The 18,412-nt window shown below is 41.3% G+C and overlaps 1 protein-coding gene across 2 annotated transcripts in view; it reads left to right on the forward strand.

Moving 5' to 3' along the window:
- SMCHD1 (structural maintenance of chromosomes flexible hinge domain containing 1) overlaps window positions 1–18,412 on the forward strand; it is a 101,665-nt gene that overhangs the window by 54,253 nt on the left and 29,000 nt on the right. For both annotated transcript variants that reach the window (XR_015695663.1, XM_087707213.1), the window contains exons 25-33: window positions 1,987–2,214; window positions 3,607–3,755; window positions 8,351–8,439; window positions 9,044–9,162; window positions 10,021–10,188; window positions 10,439–10,564; window positions 10,893–10,972; window positions 16,340–16,497; window positions 17,754–17,854. Coding sequence is in view for 1 of the 2 variants with exons in the window: in XM_087707213.1 (XP_087563339.1) it covers window positions 1,987–2,214; window positions 3,607–3,755; window positions 8,351–8,439; window positions 9,044–9,162; window positions 10,021–10,188; window positions 10,439–10,564; window positions 10,893–10,972; window positions 16,340–16,497; window positions 17,754–17,854 (1,218 nt within the window). In the remaining variant the exon portion in view is untranslated. The remainder of the gene's footprint in view (window positions 1–1,986; window positions 2,215–3,606; window positions 3,756–8,350; window positions 8,440–9,043; window positions 9,163–10,020; window positions 10,189–10,438; window positions 10,565–10,892; window positions 10,973–16,339; window positions 16,498–17,753; window positions 17,855–18,412) is intronic.

The raw sequence follows: 18,412 nt of genomic DNA on the forward strand, positions 1-18,412 counted from the left end.
TCAGTCATGGCTTTTACAAATAGGGAGTATCAGCATTTTATAAGAACCCTGTGTTTTTTCACCACTCCTCTAAATCACTTTTATTGGAAGTGGCTTATAAATTACTTTTGGAACATTAAGAACCTCCAGAAGTGTAAGTTTTATTATACTGGATGTGTTCTTCCTCCAACCTGAAGTGAACGATTTATATAAATTTAAAATTTAAAGAAAAACCTTTTTAAAAATTTGGAATTAAGCCGCTAAAGGGCAATTGTTAGACTGTTGCTTTTGGAAGGAAATTAACTGGATCAAGATTGAATGGAAATAACACTTTGGAAAAGTTAGAATATTGCTTGTTGTTTGTGTAAAATCCTATTAAACTATATGAGGATCTGAGTTTTAGTGTAAGAAATCTTTTCCTGGAAAATGTTCGGGATGAGAGAAAAACATAAGAAAATAACTTGAAGACTGGTTAAGGAAGAAATCAGAAATAAATACAGATTATAGTTAAAGGAGAATTCCCACTAATATAATGGAGAAAAATATTTTAACCGTGGAAAAATTTAAGGATACTTGAAGCAACAGTATATCCAAAACATACCTTTGGACCATGGATGTCAAACTCACTGTCATTTTGTCCTCACATGACCTTTCGTGAGATTTTTCCCATTTGGGTGTGGCCTGTGTGTGATATATGTGGCCCATGGGCTGCCAGTTTGACACCCCTGCTTTAGACTGTCTGAATCAATAAAAATGGTCTTAAAAGAAGACATAGTATATAACCAAAAATCAGACTGTTTTGGATATGAATTTAAAATGAATGGATGTACGAATGCTATATAAGATGTTATATAAAGCCAACAAATGAAACTTGCTGAAGTTTCAATAATTAAAAGACATACACAAATAGTAAAGCAGAACAACAATTTGAATAGTCATATTTTAACTCAGAAAATTGACTTGGACAATTTTCTTACTTTTGATTTACAAAAGAGAGGTGTTATATCATGAAGGAATTCCTGAGAAACAATTTGGACATTACCTAAAAAGAATCCAGATCTTTAAAACTAAAACTAAGATGTACAAAGTGGACCTATTTGATCAAAGTTAAACTATAGTATATGATTCCCCTCTTTTCTAACAGCTTTTCAATGGTTTTTCCTAACTAGGCCTTAATGTTTTGGCATTAAAATTGTTTTTATAGATAAGATATAGGAAGAAGATTTTGTTGTATTTTTAGAGGAAATAATGAGCTATAATTTGATAATTGAGTATAGATGAAAAGATATGAAAAGAAATTAATTTGTGGAACATCAGTTGAAGGGATCAAATATTAATATTTTCAATTTGTTTCTAGTAATTAATGTATTTTTCTTGATTATGATTGAATGATGAAGTTTTAAAGATTTGTTTTTATATATTAGACATGGATTTTTGCTGATTAGGATTGAAAGATTTTTATTATTTGCTGATAGATAAAAGATGATTTAAGGAATGAAAAGAGTTTTGGTTGAAATGTCAGAGATGGTATTAAGCTATTAAAAATGTTTATATTTGTTTGGATAAAAGAGGAAGTTAATTTTTTTAATATTATGTTTGTTGGTATGTGTTTTTGTCCTTTCTGTATTTTTTCTTGCTTATATTTTCCTTTGTTTTTATCTTTGTAATTTTTTAATTTCAATTAAAATAGTATATAAAAACTTAATCTTTTTTTTAAATAAAATTTATTTTTTCTTCTTTTGAAAGAAAAGCACATAACCATCACAATTGTAACTGACACCAGAACTATTATAGTAGGAATAGCATATTAAAAAACAAATGTAGTGTTTCTTAATTGTATTCTGATATATTATATAGATATATTTTATTTTGTTAAGAAATATATTACAAATATTCATAGTGTAATAACTATTATTAATTAGATTTGATTAGGTAAAATATTGTTATACAGCTTTGAAAATTCAAGTTTCTTTTCCTTGTGGTATTTCTTTTTGTTTTTATTGTTAGAGTTGTAAAAATGTGTCACCGGTGAACAAGACTATTCACCTGGTTCCTAGTAGCCGTGCTGCAGAACTGCAGATTAATTGCATTGAAAGAGAAAAACGTATTCAGATTAAAAATGGGGAAGTAATTAACCGTGTTGCAGGTGATGTGCTAAAAAACCTTACTTTCCAAATGTATGACGAGGGAGAAAGAGAAATCAAAATAACTCAAGCTCTAGCTGAAAAGGTTAAAGTAAGTATAGAACATCTTGTGAATGTAATAATGGAAATGTGCCTAGATGTTAATGTATTTAATTAGCAGCTCTAAATTTTCTAAGCAAAATAGATTGTTACTTAGGCTGCCCATATCTTTTATAATGAATTAATATTTGTAAAACTCAAGGAAAGGAAAAAAATAGCAGTTCAGCTTGTTCTCTTTTTTTGTCACACATATAGAACTTAGAAAACTGCCTATTTTTGTTGAATTTTTTTAAATGCTCATTCTTAAATGTTACTGTGGAATGTGAAGAGCTAGTCCTTGAAGAATATTAAATGCTGACTTTTAAGATATGCTTAAAAGACAGTTATATTTGAAGCCCAAAAAGAAACTATACTTTTGCAGAAGTTAATGCCAATTTTTTTTTCAATTTACTGCAGTTCGGCAGAAACAAAAACTTTGCAGGAGTTCAATGTTACTTTATGGGATAATGAGGGAAAAACTGATGCATGTTCTCCCCTTCCCCATCTCCTTATATGGCTGCATTTTTTTCTCCACCTTTTGACCTTAGATCAGGCACGATATGCTCTAATCTTCTCTACCGGTTTGGAACCAGGAGCGCGCTTGCTTGTGGCACTTCTGTGCATGTGCAGTGTGTCCATAATGATGTCTGGGCAGATGGGACGGCCATTTTTCGCCCTCCGGAGGCTTTGGGAGGCTTTCCTGAAACCTCCGGAGGGAGAAAAGCGGGCAACCTGAAAGTCCATTCCTGAACTTCCAGTTTGCATGTTGGGCCGTTTTTCACCATCCCCAGGCTCCTATAAAGCCTCTGGAGAGTAGAGAGGGTGAAAAACGCACCTATCGGACCCATCGGAAGTTGGAAAATGAGCCATTTCTCACCTCTGGAGGGAGGGGCAGCTGTTTTCGCCCTCCCCGGGCTCCAAGAAAGTCATGCACGTATGTGCAGGGCAGCTGGGGGATCATGTGTGCATGCACAGGAGGCACAGTGTGGGGGAATTAAATTATGGGGTGGGCACGCGCATGTGCTTTTGGCACCCAAGGCGAAAAAGGTTCGCCATCACTGTTATATAATAGCGTATTTAAAGAAATACATGGACTATGAAGTATTCACCTTTCTTGAAAAATATTTTTGTTTATTATTTCAAACAGTTGTCATGGTCCACCATGACAGCAGTAGATTGGGAACATCACACTTTTATTTAGAGTTGAATATACATAATTTTGGGTGTTCAGAAATAGCCCCAATAAAATAGATTTGCTTATATTAAATTTAAGCACTTTCAGTTTCATTAACAGTATTTCCATTTAAGGCATTCAAGTTTTCATGGATTTCCAGTAAAACTTTAAAAAAAGGAGAAGAAAAATGTTACTTTTCTAGTATCCAAAGTATTTTTTCTTAAATCTTAGATAAGTTGGACTCCAAAGCTTAATATCAAACAACTGATCAAAGGGTTGCTACCTGATGTGAAAGTTCCAACATCTATAAAAGATGAATGCTGTTGTCTGCTTACATTCAGTGATGAACACGTTTCTTTGGCAAGTTCATTTGTGGTCAGGTTTGTACTTTTTCTTCAATCATGTTTCAGTAATGAAGCTTATACTGTAGCTTTTCCTACTGGGCAAAATATTGTTATTGCCATCTTTTGTTTATACAGACATACAGTATGAATGTTAAGAAGACATACTGTATATTAACAAATATAAATGTTACACATACCCAGCTAAGATCACATCACCACATTTGGGGTGGTTGGCAGCCTGCTCACATTTACAACCAGTTGCCAGCTGTCTCTATAATCGTGTGATTGCCTTTTTGCAGTCTTCCAGGGGAAAGATCAGTGTTCAGGGGGGCACTCAGTGTAGCCTAGAAGATTGTGTCTGATAAGTAGAAAGTGTAATACCTTTGAAGCACAGACTCTTTTTGGGCCACAAGATCACTTCAGGAGGAGGAAAAGAGGTGCTTTGACAGAAATAAACAGGATTATGATTTGGCCTTGTCATTTGTATATAATTTACTCCATTAATAGTGTTTGTAGTTATCCAGGATGAAGAAGATCAAAACCTGCATGTTGCCATAAAGATGCCAAAATAACAAAACCTGTATCATGACAACACAATGAATGGTCTGCCCTTTTGTATTTGTAGCAGAGTGTCACATTTAACATATACAAGTGGTGGAGCTTGCATTATAATATCACAACACGTGATCTGTCATTCTCCTAAGTTGGTGGAGACAGCGATCATGCATGGGTTAACTCAGTCAGTAACCAATAGAACTGAGTCTACCAAAGTGATGTCATCGGCTCTGCGGAGCATGCTCCCGCCTTTTAAGACTCAGTTCGATTGAACTGGCTGTGTTAAATCGCTCTCTCCTAGATTAATTGGTTAAAATTGATTGATTTGGTTGGATTTTTTAATTGACTTTCTCTAAATTCGCTTGCAAATTGTTTCTTTAAACTGATATTCCAGTCTGGGCTCTGTTAAACTCTCTAAAGCCTCTGGACTAGAGAGCTTTTTGCCGTGCCTCGTTGAGATTAGCCTCTAAAAGCCTTTTGGCTTTCTGCCGGATCAGATCTCAGCAGAGCTTGCTGAAATAGCCGAGGGAAGCCCTAATCCTTTCAGCTGGGGACTCCCAGGTTGCTGCCTTGCCGCTTTCGCTGCTAATCGCCGCCGCTGCCTGCAAGAGCCTCCAGACACAGCGGGGAGCCTAATTAGAGCCAAAGTATTAGCCAGCGGCTGGGGAACGCTGTTCCAGCTCCTGAATTTCACAGTTTGTCGCTCCAAAGATAGCAGCGAGCCTCCACAACCTTGCCGCAGGGCCTAACCTGCCCACTCTCACCACGAGGCCTCGGCTACCTCGTGGCTCCGGCCCATAGGCTCTGCAGCCTCAGTGGCCGTTGAAATTGGCGCGAAAACTTCTGGCAGCCATTTTGAAGCAACAAACTAACTGTGAGTAATGGCTATGGCCTCCTCTCCCTCTCTGGAACCTCTTCTGCCCTTGGCCTCTGCCCCTGATATCGAGCCCCCTGCCCCTAGGGGTCACAGGCACAGGCCTGCTCCTGCTGAAAACACCGAGCCTCCTCCCATGATGCACTCTCTCCTATCAATTCTAGAGAGTGTTCGCAGACACGATCTCCTCACATCAGTGGACCTGATGGAGGCTTACCTCCACATGCCCATCCACAAACGGCACAGGAGGTTTCTCCGCTTTGTCCATGTGAGCCTCCATTTCCAATATCGGGCCCTTCCCTTTGGGCTGTCCTCAGCCCCAAGGGTTTTCACAAAACTTCTGTCAGTCGTAGCTGCACATCTGCAGACCAGGCCCATCTGGATGTTCTGCTACCTGGACGACATCCTCTTGTTGTCCAGGTCACGCACCCAGGCCCTCAGAGATCTCCAGGACACCCTTCAGGTGTTAAAGGAAGTGGTGTTCTCCATCAATCGGGAGAAGAGTCACTTCGTCCCCACTCCTTGCCTGGTGCACCTGAGAGCCCTCATAGATTCATCCCAGGGGAAAGTCTTCCTGTCCCAGGATCGCCAGAGCAGTCTCAGGGAATTAGCCAGAGAGGTACGGAGGAGGCAGCGGGTTCCTCTTCTCCAGTTGTCTCAACTGCTGGGGAAGATGATCTCCTGCTTCTCCATCATCTCTTGGGCATGGCTTCATAGCTGCTGCCTCCAGTGGTTTCTTCTGCCATTCCAGAAGACCAACAGCAGCTGTTCCTCAATGAAGGTCCTCCTGACCCCGGAAGTCCTGTCATTCCTGGAATGGTGGATCTCCCTGGCCATAGCTCAGGGCTCTCTTTTCAGGGACCCTCCACGTCTTGTGGTAACAACAGACGCGAGCCTCATGGGCTGGGGAGCTCACTTGGAGGAACAAGTAGCGCAGGGTCTTTGATCCAATTCAGACCTATCATACAGTATGAATTGGCTAGAGTTGAGAGCCATCCATCTAGTTCTCCTTCACTTCCAGCCTTTTCTCCAAAACTCACATGTGTTGATCCGGACGGACAATTTACTATCTGGATGTCAACCGCCAGGGGGGAACGAGAGCTGTCGCTCTCATGGAATCTGCCTTTCAACTAGGCACCTGGGCAGAAGCCAACCTTCTCTCCCTACGTGCCGAACACATCTCGGGGTCGGACAACACCGCAGCAGACTGGCTGAGCCGCACAACAATCAACCCAGCAGAGTGGAGTTTGAATCGCGGCATATTTCATCAGCTGTCGGTTAGGTATGGGACTCCAGCTTTGGACCTCTTCGCAACATCTGCCAACAACCAGCTGCCCAGGTACCTGTCTCGATACATGACACCAGGCGCAGAAGGGACAGACGCTCTCAGGTGCAGGTGGCCTCGCGGTCTCCTGTATGCCTTCCCTCCCTTCCCCCGATACAGAGGGTGATTCGGAAAATGTTGGAGGAAGAGGCTGAGCTCATCCTGGTCGCCTCCAATTGGCCGCGCCGACCATGGTACGCGGACCTGATCAATCTTTCAGTGGAACCTCAATGGCCCCTGCCAATGATTCCGTCCCTCCTTCATCAGGGCTCCATTCATCACCCAGATCTGCGCTGGCTACGCCTAACTGCTTGGAGGCTGAGCGGGCAGTCCTGAGGGCAGATAACCTTTCCGAGACTGTGATCCATACCATTCAAGCCTCACGCCGCCCCGCGACCAATAGGATATACAAATCTACATGGCAGACTTTCGTAACATGGTGCCTGGGGTGAGGGGAAGATCCATTGAAAGCTGCAGTACCCCAGCTTCTTGAATTCTTGCAGCAGGGTCTTAATAAGGGACTTTCTCCGAATACCTTGTGGCGGCAGGTGGCAGCCCTAGCCTCAGTTCTCTCCCTCCACCGAGATGAGCCCCTCTCCTTGCATCCTCACATCCACAGGTTCCTTAAAGGGGCATCCAATATCTGTCCTCCTGTCATGCACTGATTCCCCTCCTGGATCTGACCAAGGTTCTTGACTTCCTTACAGAACCGCCCTTTGAGCCCCTCAGGGCGGCAACTCTGCACCACCTCACTCTCAAAACTGCCTTTCTGGTGGCCATAATATTAGCACGGAGGGTGTCAGAGTTGGCGGCCCTCTCCATCCAGGCCGACCTGTGTATCTTCCACCCAGACCATGTGTTTCTGCGCATTGACCCCACCTTTGTTCCGAATGTGAATTCAGCATTCATCATTCTCTGTATCTCACCCTTTCAAATTTCTGCCCTGCTCCATCTCACAATCTGGAGCGTAAATGGCACAAACTAGACGTCAGGCGTGCCCTTAAAACTTACATCGCCAAGACGGCTGCCTTTAGACGCAGCGAAGCCCTCTTTGTCTCCTTTCATCCGACCAACAAGGGCCTAAAAGCTTCTCCTTCCATGATTGGACATTGGATCATATCAGCCATTGCGCAAACTTACATCGTGCATCATCTCCCTCCTCCACCCAACATTACGGCTCATTCTACACGCAGCGCAGCCACATCAGTGGCATGGGCGCGACAGGCCTCGGTGGAGAAGATCTGTAAGGCAGCGACCTGGGCTACCCCTAATTCCTTTATCAGACATTACAAGGTAGATAGGTATGCATTGGCTGATGCAGCCTTCGGACAGCAAGTGCTCCAGCAGGTCCTTCCATCCTCCAGTTCCTAGGCCAGTCTCATGCCCTCCCGGGGACATGCCAGCTCTGGTCTGGTAGGTCCCATGCATGACCGCTGTCTCCACCAACTTAGGAGAATGGGGCATTGGTTCTTACCTGATACGCCCCTTCTCTGGGTAGGTGGAGACAGCGGTCATCCCCACCCTAGCATTCTGGCCTACCTCGCAGAGGTGTACACTTTTGGTTGAGTCTGGAGAGAAAGCGATTGGTCACACACAGCAGTCTACTAATTTCCTTCGTCAGGAAAAGCGGGAGCATGCTCCGCAGAGCTGATGACATCACTTTGATAGACTCAGTTCTATTGGTTACTGAGTTAACCCATGCATGACCGCTGTCTCCACCTGCCCAGAGAACCATTCTACACACACACACACTCCATTTCTGCAGATGTTCTTGCCTGAATGTCAGTAAAGATTTAACTATGTAAAGTATGAACAGTATTAAATTTACCACTATTTCTTAAAATAAGTATATTAACCTCTCACTGTGTATTTCACTAGACCGCTTGCTGATAAGCCAAAACATATCAAATGTGAAATTAAAGGATCAGATATAATAAAAATGGGTGAAAAGCTGCAGGATGAAATTGGTATGTATGTATAACTCTTAACATTTTTAACTGACGCCTTGATAGTACCATGGCAGTCCTCAGCAGCTTGATATACTCACCAGCTGCAGTCGTGTTGCTTTCATTTACTCAGTCAGCTCTCATGAGCATTGAGTTCCAAACTGTCCATATTATGCAAAATGATCTATATTTACATTTGGCCCCACATTCTGATTTGATTTAGTGCTGTTAGGTTTGCATTAATGGCATGTTGACCAAGGGTGGGTTGCTACTGGCATTACTGCCAGTTCAGCGGGCAAAAACGTGTGCACAGGCAGCCAAGTTACTACCTACTTGGCCGAACCGGTAGGAATCCACCTCTGATGTTGACTAAGATTCTAGACTGCTATTATATTTAGGCTATGTGGTAGAATATTCGGTTTGGGTTTCAAAACATGAAGCCCATTTCAGATCTTAAATAAGCATGAAATCAAACTACTGTTGTATTTAACATTGAGGAGGGCTTTAAGCTTTTTATTAGTTTACAATAACTTTTTTATAAATATGGTAATATTTTAATCTGTTTTGTAACTCTAATATGTTCTACAGTATTCTTATAACTTGTACCTTTTTATATATATAAAAGAGATAATGATTACCGATCAGCATGGAAATCAGATTCAGTCCCTGGCATCATTTTGTATGACTGACTTGAAGATTTCTGGGAATGGCCTGGATAAATCAGATTTGAAAACTTTTTGGAAGGTATTTTTTTTAAATATCCCACATTATATCCATTAAAATATTTTTTTTGCTTTAAAGAAGTAGAGAGAGGAGTTTATACCTCTATCACTAAAGCAGCTTACAATAAGTTCTTGACCTCCAGTCATTCATTTAGAAGCCATTCTAAATTATGACAGTACTGAAAAAAAGTATCTTGCAGTGGCTCTTTAAACTCACAGCAGTCATGTATCTGATCATGATTCAAGCAATTGGCAGTCAGCATGCATTTATGACAGTTACCGTATCCTATGTGGTCACCATTTGTAACTTTCCCATCCAGCTTCCAACAAGCGGGGGCCGGGAACCGGAAAGGTCATAAATTGGTGTGAAACTCAATTGATTATGTGATGACTCACTTAATGATCACATTTCTAACTGACACAGGTTTTAATCCTATTTGTGGTTATAAATCCATTACAGTTACATTAATATTAATGTAAAGGATACAATGCCTTTTCAGTCCTAGGAAAACTATTTTATTATTCATAAACAAATGTGTTAATTGGGTTCTCTTTACCTACTTTTAGGACTTTGTGGAAAGCAGTCAGGTTTTAAGTCATATTTCTGTAGAAATAAATATTTAAAAGGGTTCCCAAACACTTAAATATCACTGTATGTAAAATGATATACATATTTATCACTAGAGTTTGATCCAAATTTCTATGAAACAGATTATAACTTTTGTCAACAAACATAAATTCCTGGACCAAATTTAGCATTAGATTTCAGTCACTTTGTATCAAATATGCAGTATGTATATTCTTGTTATGCTTTTACAATCAACTAATTTCCCCCAATAAAACCCTAACAAGCTTTTATCTATTATTACATATTTTATAGCAAAGTACACAAACTATTTCTATCAAAGGAATTAAATTTGAACCAGGCCCACCAGAAGTTAAAGAACTGCATGTTTCTTGGCATAATTTATCCCATTACCTGAAGTTAAGATTGATTGCTGGCCCTCCTGTTAAATTGGATCTTCTGGATTGGATAGAACCATTGACGGTAAGTCAATGCCAGATGATAGAATACTAACCAAATGATGCTGTGCTAAGAATTGGTTTTGTAAATCTGTAAAGTTTGAGAGTTGAGGGGTTTATTAATTATGCTTGAAAGGTTGACATATTTATTATCTGGTATAAAACTGAGCACTGAGACAAAAATGTAATTTGAATTTATATTCACAAATAATTAATGAAATGGTATATGCATGCTATTTTTTCTACATAATTCCAAATAATAATCTTTTTTTCAGGCTATATCTGTAATTAATGGCAAAAAATTACCAAAGGCTCTTATAATCCAGCTCTTTGATCAGTGGAATAATCCATCTGCTGAACGTAATGTGAAAATCACACTTATAAAAGATAATAAAATAAACGTAAGTGAAACTTAGTCTTCTCCTTACAACTTCTTTATACCATAGAGGTTGATTGCTCATATTTTGTCCTAAAGTTTATTTCTAATGACATCTTGTTTCTTTCTGCAGAATTATTTGACTCGATAGATAAAACTTCATTGATTAAATCAATTATGCATATCAAATATATAAAACTTATACAAAAATACAACTAGAGGAAAAAACAATAGAACATGTTCATAATAAATCATTTCCAGAGTATTGCATTTTAGTGGGAAACCAAGAATATACATGAAAAAATGTTACTTAATAAGTTTTATTTTTGTCATAAGAATAATTTTTTTTCCAGATTTTTCCTTCAAATGTGCAGTATTTAACAGATGAAACTGGTAGAGCAAGCTTTGGAGTTCCTATTATTTGTGCTCCTAAGTAAGTGATTAAAATTCTTCCTATTATTCCAAATATGCATAAAATATATATTTAACAGTCCTACAACAAAGGCATAGGAACGTATGTATTTAAAAAGTGTTCTGCCTAATGCTGTGTGTATTATAAATGGGAAATAAGGATAAGCAGGAATAATACCAACAATGAAATAAAAAAGAAAAACAAGATTCAAAGAAAGAAAATCACATGACTTCAAACATTACAAATTTTGTTTAAAAAGCAAATGTTGCAAAATGTCAGATGTGAAGTCTAGATGAACAGGTTGAACATTGGTCATTTGAAAACCATAGAGATGGATTTTGTATATTTTTAAATTTGTGTCATGTTAATTTAATATATCAGCTATCATATCCTATAATAATTAAAAATTTGAAATATTAATTAAATGGTATTGTATATGATAGTTGGTGTGTGTATATACATATACATACATACATACATACATACATACATACATACATACATACATACATATATATATATATATATATATATATGATAGAGCCGAGGTGGCGCAGTGGGTAGAGTGCAGTACTACAGACCCACTTCAGCTGACTGCTAGTTCAGCGGTTCAAATCTCACCGGCTCAGGATTGACTCAGCCTTCCATCCTTCCGAGGTGGGTAAAATGAGGACCCAGATTGTGGGGGCGATATGCTGACTCTGTAAATCGCTTAGAGAGGGCTGAAAGCCCTATGAAGCGGTATATAAGTCTAACTGCTATAGTCTAACTGCTATATGAATGATATGATACAGCTCACAATATTTATGTAAATAGCAAGAACAATAAAAATAGACAATCATATTGAAATCACTATTACAAATTCAATTCAGAACAAAGATCAGTAGTTAAATATCAATACATCCAATTCATCATAACTTACGCTTACCACTACCACCAGACTCTCAGACATGGTAGTATAGCCATATCTTTACGGCTTTCAAAAAGGCCAATAGAGTGGGGGGGGACGTATATTCTGGGGAATGACATTTCAAAGGATGGATACCTGTTCTGTCCCAACTTCTCCGCTCGTTAACAGACGACAGGCAAACAAACTTAAAAGGAACTCTCTTTATCAGTTCTCGGCTCAGACTGGCTGCGAGCCCAAAAATAAACAGAAATAAAGTCTCTTTCAAGAAGATAACAGAATACAAAACAAAAACTCTTACAAAGCAATGCACTTCTCCAAGTGCCTCCTTGAATCAGGGTTACAGAAAGCAAATCACTTCTCCAAGTGCTCTCAAATAAACCACGACCGATGATCAATGAATGTTGAATGAACGAAGGAACATTGACTCCTGCAACCAGGGCGTGGCACCATCCGTCCTTTTATCTCTAGAACCCCACTAACGAGCCACAGCTGCATCGTTAATCTTCCATCCCGAAAAGACTCACAGAAGACGTCTGCTGAGTCACAACACTATCCCCCACTGCAGGGCCCTTTCCCCAGGTTCCGATGGTCTGGATGCTGTCGGAATGACTTGTCCACAAGAGGGCCCGCACCCATTTCCTGTGGTCCCTTTTTCATGAGTCTCAAACCTCTGCAGGAATAGCCCCCTTGAATCGGAACTCCTTAGGTATCTGGTGACCACCATGTTTCCTTCCGCCCTTCACGGCGTCGACACCCCGCCCATGGTCCTTCACCCTCTGCAAGACCGACCCACCAGCCCCCCTACCATCGGAGGTTGACGACAGCTCTACCAGCTTCGGCTGAGCCTTAACACCCTGTCCAGAGTCCTCCATCTCCTCCAAGGCCAACCCACATGACCCCTCACCGTCGGAGTCTGGCGGCAGCTCCACTGACTCCTGCCGAGCCACCACGTAATCCCTTCCCGCAGAGTCCTTCCCCCGGTTTCGATGATCGGGGTGCAGCCCAGAAGGGTTTGTTTGTTTATTTATTTATTTATTAAATTTTGTATGCCGCCCACTCTCAAAGAGACTCAGGGCGGCTTACAATAAAAGGGAGGGGGGGATACATAAAAATGTTTGAATGTTTGTTGAATGTTTATTTAATTTGTATGCCGCCCTATTCCCGAGGGACTCGGGGCGGCTAACAACCAAAAGGGGGGAAGGGGATGCAAATAGGAAAAAAGACAGACAGAGTAAAAAACAACAACAGTCACAACATTTCAAGTGGGGCTGGAAATTCATCAGCCCCAGGCCTGCTGGAACAACCAGGTCTTCATGGCTTTGCGGAAATCCTGGAGGGTGGTGAGGGTCCGGATCTCCACGGAGAGATTGTTCCAGAGGGCCGGAGCAGCCACAGAAAAGGCCCTCCCCCAGGGATTTGCCAGTCGGCACTGGCTGGCAGATGGAATTCGGAGGAGGCCTAATCTGTGGGATCTGATCGGTCTTAGGGAGGTAATTGGCAGGAGGCAGTCTCTCAAGTACCCAGGTCCGACACCATGTAGGGCTTTATAAGTAACGACTAGCACATTGAAGCGAGTCCAGAGCCCAATCGGCAGGCAGTGCAGCTCGCGGTGTCACGTGGTTGTACCGAGGTGCACCAACAATCGCTCGCACGGCTGCATTCTAAAAATAAACAACAGTTTAAAATTACACAACAGTCACAAACCTGAAGTGGGGCTAGACAACTCAACAGCCCCAAGCCTGCCGGAACAGCCAGGTCTTAGTCGCTTTGCGGAAGGCAGGAAGGGTAGTGAGGGTCCGGATCTCAATGGGGAGCTCGTTCCAGAGGGCCGGAGCTGCAACAGAGAAGGATTCCCCCGGGGTGTCGCCAGCTGACATTGGCTGGCAGATGGAATCTGGAGAAGGCCTTGGGGTTGGTGGCGGCCTCCACAGAACACGATCCAAGACACTGGTACCCCACTGGGAACCTAGAAACAAAGTCCAGTGCTGCGGGGACCGGAGTCGACAATGGCTGGAATCTTGGTGGAGTTCTTCTTGCACACCTGGCCCATTGGCACTGGGCACATGACTCCACGCACCTCCGCATGTCATTTTTCATATGGGGCCACCAAAATTGATGGGAGGCCAGGCGCAACGTCCGAAAAAAACCCAATGTCTAGATGCAGACGCGCAATGAACCTGCGAGAGCACCCGTCAATGGATGTGCCTTGTGGGAACATAGAGCTGGACCCGACACTTCAAAAGATCCCCTTCCAAAGTCCATGGGGACGCCGGCCCCACTTCCGCCTTTCATCGCTCCACCCAGTCGTCATCCCGCTGCGCTTCCCGCATGAGAGACTGTTTGCTCACGGGATGACAAACGGCAGCGCAGGATGCAATGGATAGAACAGTCCAAGGTGGAAGCGAGTTCGCAGGGTCAGAGTTCTCTACTTTACTCGGCAGGGCATCCGCCCTGGGACTCCACAAACCCCGAACGCACGCTACCTTGTGCGAACGGGGTATCACGGCCACACCAACGTGCTGGTTGTCCGACATGATAGTGCGTTGTTGAGGGACAGCTGCAGTCTGTGCAACCCTTCTGTTCTTCTTGGGGCAATTCCCAGGTGTCCGAGATCCCCGCGGTAGAAACACAATCCCTCAGCACGTCATCTGTCCATCTCTGTCTGTGACACTCGAGGTCTGACAGCACCCAACTCCATGGGCTCCTCCCAGTCCACTGCAGTCCCTTGCTGAACCGACATGCTGGTGGTCTCCTGGAATGCACGGCGAGGCCTTTGCCTCTGCAGTTAGGCGTCTATCCGGAGGCACAGGTGGACCAACGCGTCGAATGTCGGTGGCCTGTCCACCCTTGCCAGTTCATCCTGCAAGGCCTCAGACAATCCATCCTGGAACGTGTCCATTAGAGCTGGTTCATTCCACTTGGAATTCTGGCTACGCAGCCTGAATTCCGTCACATAATCCTGCAATGAACCACTCCTCTGCTGCAGTGACTTCAGACTTCTAGCTGATGTTTCCTCCTTGATAGGATCTTCAAACATCTGTTTGAAATACTGACAAAGGCCCTGGAAGTCGTCCAACAAAGGGCTCTGCTGAATTAACAAGGGGGTAGCCCAACGGGCAGCTGTGCCTGAGAGCAAACTGATAATGAATCCCACCTTCGTCCGGTCCGTGGGAAAGTCCTCCGCTCTCAAACTCAGGAACAGCTGGCATTGTCCCAGAAACACGGCAAACATGGCCAGACTCCCATCATATTTATCTGGCATGGCTACTGGGCACTTCCTCCTTGGCTGGGGGGGGGGGGTTGCAGCTCTCTGCAACTGCATAATTTGGTCCGACAACATCGCGATTTGTTGTGCCATTTGCCTATTTTCAGCCATTAATTGTTCCATAATTAATGAAATGGAGGCTTTTCAGCAGGAGTCAAACTGTTTTGTCCCCCCTTCTCCGCTCGTTAACAGACGACAGGCAAACAAACTTAAAAGAAACTCTCTTTATCAGTTCTCGGCTCAGACTGGCTGCAAGCCCAAAAATAAACAGAAATAAAGTCTCTTTCAAGAAGATAACAGAATACAAAACAAAAACTCTTACAAAGCAATGCACTTCTCCAAGTGCCTCCTTGAATCAGGGTTACAGAAAGCTAATCACTTCTCCAAGTGCTTTCAAATAAACTACGACCGATGATCAATGAATGTTGAACGAACGAAGGAACATTGACTCCTGCAACCAAAGCGTGGCACCATTCGTCCTTTTATCTCCAGAACCCCACTAACGAGCCCCAGCTGCATCGTTAATCTTCCATCCCAAAAAGACTCACAGAAGACGTCTGCTGAGTCACAACAGATACCAAGGTATAAAATGGTCTCTTCCTGTCAGATGAAAGTAAACAGGGCCTGTAACATGCCTCTCTTCCAGATCCAATGGGACATGTAGTCCCTCAGATACCCTGGTCCCTTGCTGTGAAGATCTTTATAGGTCATTATCCGCACCTTGAATTGCACCTAGAAGCACCTAGTTTAAAGACAGCCCTATGTAGAGCACATGACAGTAATATTGGGAGATAATCAGTGAATGAGTGATTGAGAGCAATGCATCATGGTCCAAGAAATGCTACAAATGGCACTAAACACAAAAGTGCATAAAGGCCCTCTTTGAATAGGTGTCTGGAATTCAGGAGAATGTTCAGAATGCACACAATGTCTGTTTGGGGCAATGCCACCTCTTTAAGAACAAGAGATGATAAATCCCTAGAACCAGAAGTCCCCCAAAACCAAAGCCACTCAGTCTTGCTCAGTTAAACGAAAACCTGTTGTTTCCAACTTCCAAAATGTCAATCACATGACCATGGGGATACTGTGCCAGTTGTAAAAAAATGGTTGTATAAATCAAAGACTACTATATATTGGAACTCTTATATTTCTATTTAAAATGTTGGCACCTTCAACAGAACTATATTGATGTTTAATTATTACTGTATTTCAGAGGACAGTACCCCTTGCAGTTCAAGGCCATCTGTAACAAGAATGTGCTAAGCAGTCCAGTGATCAAGATAAATGTTTTGCCTGACCCAGAGAAACCTGTATGTTTAAATGTAACATATGATGAGAATGCTATCTTTACTGCTGGAAACACTTTTCCTGGTGAGTGCTTTAACATTTTTTTATTTTCTAATGATAACCATTAGACAGTTGGAATGCTTTTTCTTGCCTTTTATTTCTTATTTTTCAACAGAATATTTTTTGTTCTCTTTTAAAATATAGTTTGCCCTATCAATATCATTTTAGGTTATAAAATGGCTGTTTCTCTATAGTTTAACACAGCAATCTGCTGATGTTTTGGTGCTTAATGCCTTTAAATTGAAGAATCATATGAGTAGATCTTAATTTAATCTACTTAAAACCTGTTTTCTGCTTAACAGGACAGAGTATATTGAGTATGATTGAAAGATTAGGGATAGGCCTATGGAAAGAAGTGATAATTTTCACAACCTGCATTGAAGTAAAGCTAAGAACAGTTTATAATCCAATACCAAACCTAAGACTCTAAACTCTGAAAAGTAATTATCTATAGGGATTAGGAATATTGTTTTTCAAGTAATATGTTGCATTATTGGATTGTCTTACTCTCACATTATATTCCCATTGGGAATATATCTTCATTTTCATTCTTTAATGTAATCCTACCAAAATTGAGATTATTCTTGCCTTTTTTTATACTAAAGATAATTATTTTGGAAGTAACCTATTATTCTTTTCAGTTTTAATCTCAGAATATTTTAATATTCTGAGACTGTTGGTCAGCAATTCAGTTGTTTCTATTTGCTTCTGTAGACACTCCTCAATGTTCTTAATCTCGATACCAAAAGAATTTATGCATTATTTATTTATTTTATTACATTTATTTATTTTATTTATTATATTATTTTGGAATTTATTTATTTTATTAATGTAGCCTATATCAATAAAATATAGTTCCAATCAAAATGGGTGGTCAGTTTCATGGTTTGGCTTTGGTCAAAGTGCTGACATTAGATTTAAAACCTCTTCATTATTAAAAGTATCTGTCCTATCATCCTGGTCCATGGCATTGGAAGCACTGGATGCTTTGGCACCATTGACACTGTAAACCGCTTAGAGAGGACTGTCAAACAGTATATACATCTGTGCTATTGGCTATTCTGGGTTATGGCACTGGATGATTTGTCTAAAATGTAAAGTCATTAAATGTCTTGGAATACAGTAATGCCTTTTTATGGAATATACATCATTATACTATTCTTATCAGTTTCTTACATTCTTTGACATGTATTTCTGCCTAGTAATATTTTACTTCAGAGTTTTAATCTGTAAATTAAGTTTAGCAACATGTGCGATAATACATTTCTTCCCTCATGCAGATTTCAAGGTCAATGTTATTTCTGAAGATGACAACAATATTACAAATATAAATCCAGGAAGTATTTGTATGAAAATCATGGAAACAGACAATAATGAAAATGTAAGTAACAGGAAACAATGTTTGCAACAGATAGATAGAAAGAAATATGTATGCAAATTTAGTTTCAGTTAAACCTATCCATTAATTTATGGATAACTATGTTAATTTTTCCATCATACCAGATGTTTCATAGTATTTCATTGTTCAGTAATAGATCAGGTTCCATAAAAGAAATTTCAGTGTTGGAATGAATATTTTGACAAGTGTTTTTATTCTAAAGGAAATTATAAACGCTCCTAAAAAATATGCAAGGTAGAGCTGAGGAGTTTGTTCAGTTTCTAGCGGATAAAGTCGCTCGGATTCGGACAGACCTGGACTCCAATTGCTCAGAGCCAGCCGAGGTACCGGGGGAGGGTCTTGAGCGGAATTTATGGATTGATTTTCAACTTGTCACGCCTGAGGAAGTGGAGAAGGCCATCGGAGTGGTGAGTGCCTCCACTTGCGTACTGGACCTGCGCCCCTCCTGGCTGGTCGCGAACAGCAAGGAGGTGACACGGAGCTGGATCCAGACGATAGTTGCCACCTCTCTTCGGGAGGGAGCCTTCCCGCCCCTTTTAA

Source organism: Thamnophis sirtalis, unplaced genomic scaffold, assembly GCF_051295495.1.
Source record: "Thamnophis sirtalis isolate CommonGarterSnake01/CBP01778 unplaced genomic scaffold, rThaSir2_p1.2 scaffold_2, whole genome shotgun sequence".
NCBI lineage: Eukaryota > Metazoa > Chordata > Lepidosauria > Squamata > Natricidae > Thamnophis > Thamnophis sirtalis.